At 42.5% G+C, this 14,606-nt stretch overlaps 1 protein-coding gene across 2 annotated transcripts in view; it reads left to right on the forward strand.

The window, feature by feature from the left end:
* Positions 1 to 14,606, forward strand: part of LOC119157101 (serine/threonine-protein phosphatase 2A regulatory subunit B'' subunit alpha-like) — a 60,870-nt gene that overhangs the window by 4,612 nt on the left and 41,652 nt on the right. For both annotated transcript variants that reach the window (XM_037407656.1, XM_037407657.1), the window contains exon 2: positions 7,487 to 9,986. In XM_037407656.1, the coding sequence (XP_037263553.1) occupies positions 8,022 to 9,986 (1,965 nt within the window). In that variant the 5' untranslated portion in view covers positions 7,487 to 8,021. The remainder of the gene's footprint in view (positions 1 to 7,486; positions 9,987 to 14,606) is intronic.

A 14,606-nucleotide genomic window follows, 5' to 3' on the forward strand; every position in this document is an offset into this window, starting at 1 on the left:
TAAATCTACGAAACAGACTTCCTACTGTAAAAATTGACTTCTCCAAACCCATACTAACTGGAAAGCAGTATTTATCATTCTGTCACTGATGGTGATTCTCAAGGTCATGTCTACTTGGAAGCCTGCCTTGATGAGTGCTTCCATTGCAGTGACCTTCATAGTTCAACTGAAGCTGGACTTCAGCGTTCTTGCAGTGGTAAAGTTAGAAGATCTGAAGCTATTCAGCAAGAAGGCACAAGAGACAAATGAACAAGTATTCTGCTGGTTTTTTTGGATTTTCAGAGATGGTTTAACAAAGTTCTTTGTTAATGCTTCTTAAAGGAAATGAACTGCCATGGAGTAGGACTGTAGCTTTTTTCAGTAATTAATACCTGGTTAAAGTGTAGGAAGAACTGTCATCTTTTCTAGTGAAGAGTAATCACTAGTGGAATCCCAGGGGAATCTTATGTTCAGGCTTGTGTTGCTCAACACACTTATAAGTGATCTGGAAGACAGGCTGAGTAATGAAGTGACAGCATATGCTGAAAAACACAAAATTAGGGTAGCAGAAACGAAAGGTGGCTGGAGTTGCAGAAGGTTCTTACAATACGTGGTTGTAGGGCAGTGGTACTTGATACTAGTAGATGCAAAATAATGTGCACAGGGAGGAACAGCTAATAGTGTCTATGCAGTGATGAGCTCTTAAGAATCTGTGCCGTTCAGGAAAGATCTTTTAAGTAATGCAGATAAAGCTCTGTGAAACTCTTATGGCAGCAGTCAAAAAAAAAAAAAAGGGTAGGGGGGTGCAAATGGAAATGACTGAGATCTCTAGGAAAAGGAGAGAAAGCAGAGCAAAAGCCATGGTATAAATCCGTGGTATGTTTGTGTAATGAATAACGTAACCCCCCTCAATGTTTGGAGAGGAGAGAATGTCTGCCCCTAAGAGCTGTGGTCGGATGAGGGAAAAACACTGAAGAGCGTGATTGAAGCAGCTTTTACAAAAACAGTAATCAAATAAATTGGACCTTAGCCTGGAAAATACATGATTAGAAGTAGGATGGGTAAAAGGAGGGGGTATGATCGCAGTCTGCAATCACGCAAATATGAAGCAATTGTACTTTGTTTATTTTGTCATCCAAACATGACAAGAATTAAATGGTGTCAAGTGGTGCCCAAGCAAAAGGCAGTGACTTTTGACAGAATAGGTATTAAAACATGGCCCCTTGATTCCCCAGAACCTTTCTGGATCTGTGGCATCCTTGGAGACATTTCACAAGTTTGCTGTGTGTGTGCTTGTGTTAACCTGCTTACTGTAGCATTGCTTGATCACACCTAGTTCTTGGTTTGGAGGGGAAGGCGAGCAGTCAGACCCTGTGCCACCCTTCCCATGCCATTCATGATTCTGTAGAAGATTATTGTGTTCTTCTAAAGTAATCTGTCTTCTACTCTGAAATGCCTGGTCTGCCTCGCTCACTCATCACAGACAAGCTGTTCAAGACCTTTGGATTGTTGTGGTTGCCTGTCTCCTAACCTTTCTTTTGAGACTGTATGAAAATGTAGGTCTCCTGAGTGAATGCTTTCCTCTTGCATAGAGGGTTCTATCGGTAGGTCCCTGCACGTTTTACAAAGGACAATAGTATCATTGTTTCTTCTTGAAAGATAGGTAGCAAGGACAGAATGTATGAATTAACCCAGGAGGTTATGAGAGCAGACACTAGAGAATGTATACCTGAAAATAGTGAGGCTTGGAAGGGGAAAGCACTAGATGGTGGTGATAATTTTTGAAAGGCAGTTAAAAAATTCATTTCTGAATGTGATTCTCATCTGTTCTGGGTCTTGTCCACAGTCTGGGTTCCTGCATCTTAAAGTGTGTAGTTGAACTAGAAGAGCGTATGAGAGGGCAGTAGAAATCAAAGGTGCAAAGTGGCTTCTATACAAGAACTGAGGAAATGTGGGCTAATAATCCCAGAAGAGAGAAGGCAGAGGGATGATGTGGAGTTCTCTAAATGCAGGAATGCTGTGGACAATGTGCGTACAAGTCTAGTGTTTGTGCTCTGTTGAACTTGACGTATTGAAGCTGGTGAGTGACAGAACTGGGCGGGATGGCAAGTGGTAGAATGTCTTGTCAAAAGATGCTGAGTGCAAACAGTTTTTGTTGAACCCAGGGGATATCCAACCACATGGAAGGCATATCCTTTGGAGGTTACTAAGTACACAGAAGTCACATCCAGCTTCAACATGAGCTGAAAACAGTTGGAGGCCAGGAGAGTACCCCTAGGAAACACCATACATCTTTTTCTAATACTGTTCCTTGAGTAGTGGCATGTAGATGCTGTTGAAGACGGATACAGTTGTTCCTGTGTTCTTGTTTAATCCTGAAGGATGAGATTCATCCAATTTAACTCGTAATCTCAAAATTAGATTGGTTTTTTAAGCTCAGTAGGGTGACTTTCTTTTTGAGGTGCCTGCCTCTCTGCATTGCCTACAGGGAGTACCTAACACTTCATTTCTAGGTAGCTAGCTTAAATGAGATGAGTCCCACCTCCTTTATGTTTTTTCTAAGAACAATAACAAATTACAGACAATTCAGAAGAGAACTATAGCAATGACTTTAATTTAGCTTAAGAAAGCCTGATACCTGTTTGCTGGAACCTGATCTTGAACATACTCAAACTGGAAACAATGGCCCCTTTTCTATAGTGCATGTAATTAAATATTGCACTTGAGCAGGTGAAGAAATGTGCTCTGGTTCAAATAGGAGTACTCAGTTTGGCTAGGTCAGATCCTCTGACCTGGGTTATAAGGCAAGTCAACATTTGTCATCATTATGATCTGTTGCAGTCTAAAGCATGAAGTAGCTTGGTGCTAAAACATCTTTAAACTAAACTCAAGATGCCTTGCCAGTGTAAGTGGTATAAGCACCGCTAATCCTAAAACTTTACAGGTGCAATTGTACTTGGTTTCTTTTACTGTAGCTGAAATGTATGCATGTGTGTCACATTCCCACTGGTCGTAAGGACTGAAAAGTCATCACAGCTGCAGCTCCATCTAAGTCCTAGCTGTGAAGCAGTCCTTTTGGATTAATTTATACATGCTGCCATTAAGGACATAAAAATGTATATAAGCTTATAATATAAGCTGTAAATATATGAGAAATACAGGACAGAGGAGCAACTCAGATTATTTTTTTCTTTTCAACTTCAGTTTAGAAAGAAAAGTTACTCTTTTTAGTCTGCTATGCAAACTATTTTGGAAAGTAAGTTGTGCAAGTGATAGCAAATTGTAAATCAGTTCCTTTGTGATGGGATTCAAAATAATTGATGTAAATGGCTCGTTGTAACACTTCTGCTGAATTCAGCAGTGGATTTGCTACAAAAATTTATTTGAAAGAAAACATCGCTTTGTTATTTGCCTGCTTCTTTTTCCTATCAGTATAGTTTGCTCCCAGATCTACTTTGTTCAGTAAATTAATAAAAGTCTAGTATTTCTAAATAAGAAGATGCAGTTATGTGCTACTTTTTGGCACTACAAGCGCCTCTAAAAGAGTAAGACCTGACACCTGATTACATAGATAGGATGATAGTTTTGCAACTATACTGATGGCTCTCCAAATGGCAAACCTGTTGTTCTGTCTTTGTTTTTTTTTCCAAGAATACCAAACCGGAGAGCTTATCCTACCACCCGTTCCATTAGAAACGAGCATGGTTACATAGGGACAGCCATGCTGTGTGCTGGTGCAGAAAGGGCTATATGGCATGTTACGGTGTTTTCTAACTTCTGATCGCTAATAATGCTGTTGCTAGTACTGCAGAGAATAGTTCAAGAAGACTTCTGCCAAATCTGAGACTTTCAGAGGCAGTAGAGGCTTGTCCTGTAGCTTCCTAGACTTCAGTTTGCAAGTAAGTCAAGTGCTGGCTGCCGGTCCCCATCCTAACAGATTGTCATTGTTCAGTTATTTAACTCCAGTGTAATCTTTGCATGAATAGAATTTCTTGTGTATCTTATAGAATAACCTTTTATATAATTAGTATCTGCAATAATTTTTTCCTTTGGAAAGTGATTCATGTCATCTCGCAGATAGGAAAGACATAAAGCATTATTCTGCGATCACACAAGAAGCCCTATTCATTCATAGTTTATATTGTGAAGCCAGTTCTGTATCGTCAGGGTTGGAGTTGGTTTCATGGCAGCAGTCCCAATTACAGACTCTTTCTACCCTATATCTGAACTGGGAGCTGTTCTAGAGTCGCAACTGGAATGAAATGGCTAGCTGAAGAGGACGAAGTATGAGTGTTTCCTAATGCATTCAGTCGTTCCATTGTTGCTATTCATAATAGGTTTTAGTCACCAACCAGAAGTCACAACAAAAGCCCATTCAAGCCAAGCTTGAGACCAGGTTCCAACATCTGATAACAGGAATGCTCTTCCCCTGGGTTTTGTCTTGACTAGATTTACACGCTGGATCATGTTTGATGGATCACTGTTAAATAAAGCTGCAAGGTATGCTACCTTGGTTAAGCCAGTGGAAAACGGAGAAAAACAGTTTCTGCTCTGCATCTATATGCATTTGTGCTGCCTGTAGCATTTTCTTGTTTTGGTCTTGTATGGCTGGAGTCAAGGACTCGAGTACCTTGAATAACCTTAGCATGTTTTTGCAGGCAGTGATAATAAAGCATCTAGTAAACAATCACTGAGAAGACATTAGTTAATCTGGTTGAAAAGAGGATATCGGGGGTTTTGGTATTGATTCTTGGATTGCTTCCTTCCCTGACAAAGCAGTAAAAGGTGCTGACAGCAGAGGCAGGAGGCAGCGATCTTGTGTTAGCCTTGTGCATCTGGGTTATGGTGCTGTGTGATAGTGCTGGAGAAATACAGAATAACTGGAAAGAGGTTAGGGAAGGCAGAAAGCGTGGCTGCAGGGCCTGCCTCGCACGCAGCGGGAAGGGCTGGCTGACTGTTCCATGGCCGAGCCATGGCTGAAGGCACGAGCACCTACCATTGTTTGGGAGGTATGAAGTGGAGACAGATAAGATGGTGGGAAGAGCGTTGTTACTTGGCCATAGCTGGAAAAAGTTGAACTAAAGTTTAACTAAAAACGTCAGTTTAGGTTGGCAATGTAGGAGACCTTTTCATTGAAGAATTCCTTGTGAAATTACTGTTACAGATGCAAAAAGCTTCATTGTTTGAAGGTGGCTTGAAGGATTGGAGGAACTGACTTGGTCCCAGTGGAAGAGTTACATGTATAGGGAGGAAATCATCCTTGGAGTAATACAGGAGAAGGAGATAGTGAGTCTAATGCATTATTTCTCTAATTAAGAAATAACTTAAGATGTAATTTTTTCCCAAATTAGGTATAAACACAGACTATTCTTTGCTGGCAAAAAGACCAGTCTCTCCTTGCTGTGTGTAACATGCAGGGAGGAAAGAGCTCTGAGAAAGAAAGAAGAAAGTCATAAAAAATACGCTTTTTTAGACGCAATATTAATTCTTCATCAAATCTGATGTCCTGAAGATCTCTACTTTCTTGAAATAGTATATAACTTTTATTTCAGGAAATGCCAGAAAGCTTGTCTGTAGTTGATGGAGGCTCAGGAAAGGTAAAGCAGCACTTCTTACCCTGGATGTGTTAGAAGGTGTGCTCAGGGAGTCTGTGGATCATTAGACTTTCCGGAGGCGCAGAAGCAGGGGGTTTCCTGTCTGAACAAAGCCCATTAAGTCCTATAAGATGAAGACATGGGGGAGCCAATAGTACTTTTTTTTTAACTGTGGCTGTGATTCAGCAGAGCATTGAGCACACCTGATGGTGAAGCCCAAGACTCAAGTGACTGGAGGGTGTGGAGTCTTATTACCCAGGTTTATGCCTGATGGTATAAGCACCCGGGGGTTTAAAAACGGTTCTGTTTACGCCCTTTATCCCCTGGCACCCTGACTCACTGCTGTGGCTGGGGCACACCTCATACCTCCGATCATCCCTCTGGAAGGCGCTCCCATCCCTGCGGGCGTTGGGGCAGTGCCAGCGGGTGCAGGGGGGAGCAGTGCAGCACGGAGGCTCGCTGGGGAGCTGGCCCTGCCTGGTGCAACATGCAGCTTGGCCCGCCGTGCCTGGTGGGCAGGTGGCAGCCTGTTACAGATACCAGCATGGCAGTTGGAGCGGCGCTTAGTCTTGGGTTAATCATTTCAATGTTTTATATGATCCACAGAACAAATCAGGAAGGTTTCTTTACAGCGTGCAATACCTAATTGCGATAAGCAGACATGGCACATTGTGTTTTATCAAATACTCTTAAATTAGTGCTTCTCAATTTCAAATAAAGGCTTTAAAATACGTAAAACTTGTATGTTTAGCAGTCCTGTGTAATCCCCAGTCCTTAATTACAACAGCACCAAACTCTAAGGTCCATCCCTTCTGTGTAGTATGTTTGTACAGGCTTATGAGCTAAGGTAGGTGGGATGTAATGTGCGTGGTGGGCAGTCCTTTCATCAGGTGCGGGTATGGCCTTTCACATAGTGGTAGATATTTATTTTTCAAAATAACAAAATAAGCCTGTGCTGTAGTGTGACTTAGCTGTGACACAGTCGTGTTTTATGAAATGGATTTTTGGTTTGTACAGGAATAGAGGGTACTCAGAATTTCATTTGGGTGTTTTAATTTGATTATTGAAGTATTAAAGAGAGATGAAACAATGTCTACAAATTAAGACCCTTAAATTCAGGATTTCCTATCTCTTCAAAATGAAGTTAAGCCACTTTTGTTTTTTCTGATGTAATTCTGAGCATGATGATAGGAAATGCAGCTGGAAATGGTGATGCAAAGTGTCAAGCACTCAATTCCTAGTTTTCACAGGCTTAACATTTAAACAAATGTTACTTTCTGTTCTTGATGTATACACCAGCAGACTGCCTTAATAAAATACGCTGCTATTTATGGGTTGTAAGAGAAAGAAAAACAGTTATTCCTCCTTTAAAATATTATGCCAGGGTCCCAGAGACCTCGGTGAAAGGCTAATGGAAGCCAATGTGGCCTTTACTAAAGGCCATGCATTCTTAGAGGCATTCATCTACTTTGCTCCAGGCTGTTCACAGCTTTTTATAATCCAGAGAACTTGGAAATCCCGAAAGTCATTTTCTGAGACTCTAAAGATAAGGCGAAGAGCAGCAGAGAAAAGCAAAGTCAGAAATTCACAACATGACCATAATGTCTTACTCCATTAGAATTAGGGGTAACGTTTTGTTCAGTTTGGGGAGGAAAAAAAGCAAGTCTGAAAAAAATTGAGTGGTTAAAATAGAGCTGTTAAAACGGCAGCACACAGAGAGCCTGTGTATAAATATAGGCTAGCTCCTCAGCAGTGTTCTTATATGGTAGATCTGAGCGAAGGAAAAATATCAGCCTACTCTTATTCTGCACAAGCCTGCGCGTTGGTGGTTATGGTCTGGTGCCATATGTTTGGTAGTAGACAAGACTGCATGTTACATGAGTTATAATGATGTTCACCTTTTTCTGTTGCAGGGACCTACCTTACCACTGTGAGAGGGGAATGTCACAAGCAGACTGTGGATTTTTTGTCTGTGCGTGCTACTTGGTTATCTGTCTCTTGCTGACCCACCCAAAAAAGAGAGAAAGGTCAAACAAAAATCATTGTCCTTGTCACTTCTGCCCAAGAACTGGCTGAATTTTATGATTCTGGAGATTTTATGGAAACTTATGACCTGCTGGAGAAGCTACCTGGACCGTTGGAGATGGAGCGGCTTGTGCTGCATCTCTGATCAGCAGAGCTTTCTGCAAGGAGTACAAGAATCAAGTTGCCTTAAATTAAACCATATGCAAGTTGCACTAATTGTTGTAACTGTACTGCTGATACCACTCCAGACTTGACTAGGGCTTTCCAAGGCAGTAGTTTCTCATGTAGCTTCAGTGTTTTCAACTGACACTAGGTTGTTTTTATTAAATCTGGTGTGGCTGTGAAAAGTGTGTGTGGGGTGAACTTTTTCCTGTTAAGTTTGTGGTGAATTTTGAAGCGTCGCTTCCACGTGTGATCTGTGCTATGGCAGCAACCTACAGGCTCATGGTCACTTCTGTGAACTGCTACAGCAGTGTAGTGATAGACCAGCACTTCCAGCACACGGTGCATTACTGCACAGGGACTTGCCAAGTGTTTAAGCAAGGAGTGACATGCATAGTTGCCCACCACAGCGTCTGTGCAGAGCTCAGTGTCCAAGATGCCAACCTAGACCATAAAATTCCTGTTCCTGAAAATGGACTTGCCTTGCCTGGAAATGAGGACTATCACCAAATCCTCCCAAATAATCCAAGAATAAAAAAGGGTTCTTCAGTGCAAACCTCCAGCAGTTTAAAAGACATTACCGGTGAGGCGATAAACCTTGCCAGTGGTAAAATAAAGGAATTCTCCTTTGAAAAGCCTAGAAACTCTTCCAGTCACGTGGCCTACAGAAAGGGAAGGAAAGTTCGGTCGGAATCATTCAGCAGACGGTCATTTGATTTTGACTTGATTTATGGGCACTTCAACAATGATGAGAACTGCCCCCCGTGTGGCTTTTTGCAGAGTCCCTCACCTGTGGAGAAATGGCAGGAGAGCAGTGATGCTCCAGAAGTTGCTATGAATCCTGTGGTTCCCTTCTCCCCTCATTCTTTCTCTGAAGAAAACTTCATTACTCAGATTTTGGAAAAACACAAGCTAGATGGTTCTTCTGGTGGAGATATAAAGGTGTGCTTGGACATCTTGCTCAAATGCTCAGAGGATCTGAAAAAGTGCACAGACATAATAAAACATTGCATCAAAAAGAAGTCTGCGGACAGTGTTAGTGGAGGGAGCAGCAACGATGCCCTGGCTAATTCAGAAATGATATATATGAACCTGATGACAAGATTTTCTTCTTACCTGAAAAAGCTACCCTTTGAGCTCAAACCACCAGGACACAAGGAAGCTAGTGACCTGACAGAACTGGTTAACTGTTTTCATGGCTTGCAGCAAACTCCCTTCCCCCCAGTATTTGGAGATGAGCAGCCGCCTAGGTATGAAGATATTGTTCAGCTGCCATCCTCCAGTGCAGTTCCTCTCAGACTGCCAGGTGATCAGTGTGAGGTGACAAGCACCTCTCAGTCCGTCCAGACAAGTACCGTGAGCTTCACCTCAAACTCCCTTTGCGGCGTCCCATGCGAGAACAGTGTGAGAGCTGTGAAAGATGCTTATGCTCTACCTCAGTTACCAGCCACGAGCCCTTCTGACCGCATGTCTTCCACTGAGGCTCTGTACATTGAGGAGGAGTCTGATGGGGTAAGAACATTAGGGAAAATAAAGAAGGCAGAGCAGAAAGGGGGCTGGGAGAGTTTAGAGCGCAGCTACCGGCTAGCTGGCTGTTCAGATCTAACTGCTGATGCTAAAGCAGAACGTGCCAGAGTGGGAGATGTTGAGCTCTCCCACACTTCTGAGAAAATTAGTCCTTTAAAACCAGTTTCAGATGCTGTGTTGCATGGTTCCCAAGCTGATATCTCCAGAGGAGAACAGATGTGCAGTAAGATAGACAAGGATGAGATAGACAAACTGCTGCTGGACTTGGAGTGCTTCTCACAGAAAATGGAGAGAACTTTGAGGGAACCCTCTCCGAAGGAGAGCGAACCTGCTGGTGTGCAGGTGTTTGGCTGGCAGGGTAGGCAGGTACTACCGCTGGCTCTTGAATCCAAAAGTAAACCTGTTGACCCTGCTTCCCCTTTGTCAAAAATCATGGAAACCAATGGTCATAAAATGGAAGAGGATGACAAAGCCCTTTTACTGCGTATCCTGGAAAGCATTGAGGACTTTGCCCAGGAACTCGTGGAATTCCAGACAGGCAAGGGAAGCTTGTCCAAGGAGAAGGAAGTGATGCAGATTCTTCAGGAAACTTTAACAGCTCCTTCACAGACCCTCCTTGCGGGGCAAAAAAGCTGTGCTGGGGCTGCCTCCAGAGACTCCGTTTCAGCTTCAATTCAGCAGGCCCCAGAAGTGATTAAGGTAAGAGAACCAAACCTTTGATGGGCTAGTGACTAAAACAATCATGGGAAGATGGGGTGGGAATAATTCCATCTGCTAAGTGATTCATTGTGCTTTGGGTGCTACTGTGTGGAATAACATGCTCAACCTGGCAGAAGTGTAGTATTTAAATACAAACAAAAAAAGGAAACAAAAACCTCTAAGCAAACAAAATACGCCTTGACATGCAATTTCACCTTTCAGCGTGTTCCTTTCCTGCTGGTGCTCCTGTAGGCTGGCTGCTTGTGGTGCGAATGGGTCCTGTATAACAGGGAGTAGAAGCAATTCGATCGGCTAACTGCTTTATTTCTGGGAGCAGGTACTGGGCTGCCTCTCACCAGTTCAGTGAGAACTGGATGTGCCATCTCTCCCTTTCCTATTTCCGAGCAGATTCCAACAGCCTTTGTTGTCTTCCTCGTCACTAGTTCCTAGAGAGATCCTCCATGGCACAAAGGTCAGAATCTAGGAAGATTTAATTTTCTTTTCCCTGTCTCTGGTGTACTGAGTCATTGTGGAGTCTCTGTTGCTTGTATCTCTCAAATGAGAATTAGGTTTTCCCAGGAAAAAGGGTCCTGATGGGAGCCTGCTTTAGACGGAAGCCAAGGGTCTCCGTCCAGCCCTTGATGCTTTTCATGTAAGTGCCAGATTTTTGAGACAACTTGGTGCCAAACTTCCAAGAGCATAGAAAGTATTACAGAGGGCTTTGATTTCCAAAATGCACCTTCCACGGAGGCACTTCAAAAGTACCCAGGTTATAATTAACTTTCACATCTCTTTACAGTTGAAGCATGATGTGCATGTCTTCAAAACAGTCTACTTGCCTGAAAATACAAGTATTTGGTGCGATTCTGAAAGGGAGTGGGTGGGGTGTGTCTGACCCTAGTGCTGAGATCTTTTTAGACCAGGGTCTCTCCAGGTGTTTCTGATATTTTTCTGGGCATCTTTACTGACAGAAAATGGCGAGAGAACCTTGTCTGGTATCTCCAGCAAGGGAAGGAGGTTTTTTCCTCAGAGTGTAGAATTTAGCAGCTCCAAAAGCTCTAAAGTTATCTCTTATAATAGCTGTTTTTGCCTTGTGTATTCATTTACAAAATTTTCTAACTTGTGAACTTGAAACAAAAAAGTGTTTGATAAGGTGTGACACTGACTTTGTGGCAGTTTTTCTATAATACTTGAAAATGTAATGCATTTATGCTGTCAAATAGCTTATTAGTCTGGTCCCTTACCAGCTTCTGTTTCCCTAGTCCCAGCCCTGGCCCGTGAGTTTGCTCCCAGCCAGCCTTCTGGGGGCATACACCATGCACCCGTACTACGAGAGCTGCTCTTTTCCATGCAGCAGTGCAGCCCTTGCTTTGTGTAGACGCCTGGTGGTGTGAAATTGCTTGGAGGGAGGAATTAGAGATCTAATATAACAACCCTTAAGCGAAAACCACAATGGCTGCTTTTGAATGGTTGGCGTGCACAATTTAATGCAACATCTAGAACCAAAGATGACGAGAGAGAATAACTGTCTTGGGGACCCAGAGGAGCCTGGGCCAAGCACTGTGCAGCCTAGATGCACCTTCAGAGGGAGTTAGCCCTCCGCAGAGTGGGCAAAAGGCATTTGCCTGGCTCTACACCTGCTCTGGGGCTTGCTGTCATTTATAGTATGGATGTGGCCACACACTTGGCTGCGCACACAAGGCCCTCTCTAGGTATAGCGTTTAGGGAATACATCCATGTTCCTGGGTAGCTGCACCTGGCTGGAGCTCCACGTGGATCCTGGTTCAGCATCACACACATGTGCCTGAATAATGTGTAAAGGGTTTGTTATATTTTCTTAGGGCTCATAAACCTGTTATCAAATAGTTGTGCGCACACACAAAAAACTCAGAGATCTAATACTGATGAAGACACAGTGCAGCTTTCATTTATAAAGGCTGTGACAGTTTTAATATCCTTCACGTCTGAAGCAATGAAAAGGGAAAGGGAGACCCACTTCAGACTGTTGGCTGGCTCAGTTGGCCTGTCTGTGCTGAAATCCATGCTAACATATCAGCAACAGACTTTCCCTTCATCATAAACCCATTTATAATTCTCCACAGAGAACAATGGAATTACTTGACTCTTCATTTTCAAAACAGAAATATTTAGAAGCTGGAAAATGAATACTTGAGAAGTCCATCAGTTTTACAGGGCACTTAACGAGCACATCGTGCTGCTTTCGGGCAGGCCAGGAAGCATTGCATACTTTTAGACTATCCAACATTTCCCATTCTGAGGTCCAGTTTTCCATTGCTTATCTCTAAACCTCCAACTGTTTTTTAAAATTTCCTGTTCTGTGTGCCTGTCCTAAGCTGATTTTTTTAATATGTGTTTTTGAAACAAATAGTGTAGTGAAAACAGTTGTCTGTTAGAGGCTAGCAAATAACCCAAATATTCGTCTATATTTTTGTCTCTAGATAGGAGGGCAATAAGGAGTCCTGGGTGGACTGGCAGATGTGAGGGAAATGGGGGAGAAACTAGAACCAGTGAGTAGTGAAGAAGTTGGTGATGGGGCTGTTGGGATTCTCTGATGTGTTCTGCAGAAATGCTGAGTATCAGGGATTTTTTTTGGAAGGTAAAGGGTGCTACTGTTTGAGTAAAATGTTGTCATGTGCAAAGTCCTTGGACAAGTCAGTGGTGGATGTTTTTGACCTTAACCTTTCTGTGCCTTTGGTCTACCAGTTGTACAGGATAGCTCATTCGACAAAGCATTTAAATTCAGTTATTGCTTGCAGAATACTTAGTACTCTAGTGAAAGTACCCCCTAGAAAAGTCTGTAAGAAACTTAGTTCTTCTGTTTTCAGAATTGAGTTTGGGTAGTGCAGCACTGTGCTCCAAGTCCTCATGCTTTTTATTTTAAGAGCTGTTGGATAAAGTTTGTGAACAATTTTGGGAACAGAGACCAGGACCAGGGTTTGATAGAAAAAGAGGTATCTCTTCTCAAAAGGATTACTCACGGTGTAGTGAGCCAGAAAGAGCAGTCCTGTTTCCCTTTTCTCTCTCACCCACGCCTTTACTTCTTATTGCATAGCTCTGAATCTTTCTTTATACTGTCTGTGATGCTTGTATACAAGCCATAAATTTTAGTTAGGTATGTTTTCTGCCAGATTAGTAAGTGGAATTGCTCACACTCAGGTCAAATGGGTGATACAAAACTGATTTTGGGCAGGGACTGTGGATCTGGGAGCAGAGGGTTTACAGTTTGCAGGGGTGATAAATGGTTTCAGACCACCTTGTCTAACCACGTTGTATCTCAGGTGGCAGAGCCCTGAGCTGAGTATGCAGAAGCCATTCCCTGCTGCCACATGTTTGCTCTGGGCTGGCTCTAGGCAGCGTCTATCTAGTCCTGCCTCGCCTGCGTGACTGATGGGGTGGGTATTGCCGGGACTTTCAGAAATGTTCCTAACTCGCTGTGCTCTAAAACATTGTCCTGCAGCCACACACCTTGCTTCGCTGTATCAAAATGTCTGTGTTGCATGCTTAATCAGGTGGCCCAAGGACGACTCTGACTGGAATTAAGACTGTTTCATAATATATGAAGTTAAGGTTGACCTGGCAACTTCATCATTCTGCCCCTTCTAAATGCTACTCCATAAATCTGTGTGCTTCTTTGCAAATTTAATGATACGCTTATGAAGGATCTCGTGTGGGGTGATTAACTTTAAAAAGTGGCTTCTATAACATCATAGTGACTTTAACTTTGTCATGAAAAAAATCACATTTTCTCAAAATGCATCCAAACTAGAATATGAATTTTCTTCTGGAAAATCAGCTTTTTTCTTACGTATATTACAAATAGTTTTGGTCAGATATTGGTAATATCTGTTAATTAAGCTATACACACAATCTGCCCTCTTTTCAAACATGAAATATTCATTACTTCTAAACCCAAATAGTAAAAAGAGAGCATTTTTTTCCTGTTTGGTAATAGTTATTGAAATGAAAATAGAAAATGAATATTAAAGTATCTTAGAATCAAAGATGACAGAGAGAAAAAACTAATTTGGATTAAATTGAAGAATTAAAAGAATGGATACCGAACACTTAGGGACGTGTTTGTGGCATGTGGGCACCTTTTGTAATCAGGGTAGATACAGTCTCTGCTTGTGTGAAGTTGATTTGTCTTGAAGTAGACATCTAAAGGTAGGTGAAACAAAGCCTAATGACACACGTTGAGTTTTTCAGCCTCATTGACTCTAAAACCAGGAAAAAGTCAGGCCTGAGAGGTTTAATCTGTTTTGAACTGGTGCCCTTCTTGGCTATGCAGAGTGCATTGCATTGCTGCGGTCGGCCTTTGGGGTACAGCTAAGTCCTGTGGTGATTCAGTCGTCCAAATCTTTTAGGACTAAGCCTCCAGCTGTAGGCACAGGTGAGATTTTTTTTTCTGTGTTCTGGCATCTCTCACCTTTGTGCTTTAAACTGGGTCCTGTAGCAAAGAGGGATCTCTGGATCTGAGTGTAGTTTGTTCAGTTGATCTGTAGGCTGTTGATACCAGATTTTTCTGCTGTGGATTTTGTCCAGTTGACTTTGAAACTGTTGATACAAGATTCTCTTAATGTCAATTTATCAATAGTACTG

The sequence above is a fragment of the Falco rusticolus genome, chromosome 13 (genome assembly GCF_015220075.1).
Source record: "Falco rusticolus isolate bFalRus1 chromosome 13, bFalRus1.pri, whole genome shotgun sequence".
NCBI lineage: Eukaryota > Metazoa > Chordata > Aves > Falconiformes > Falconidae > Falco > Falco rusticolus.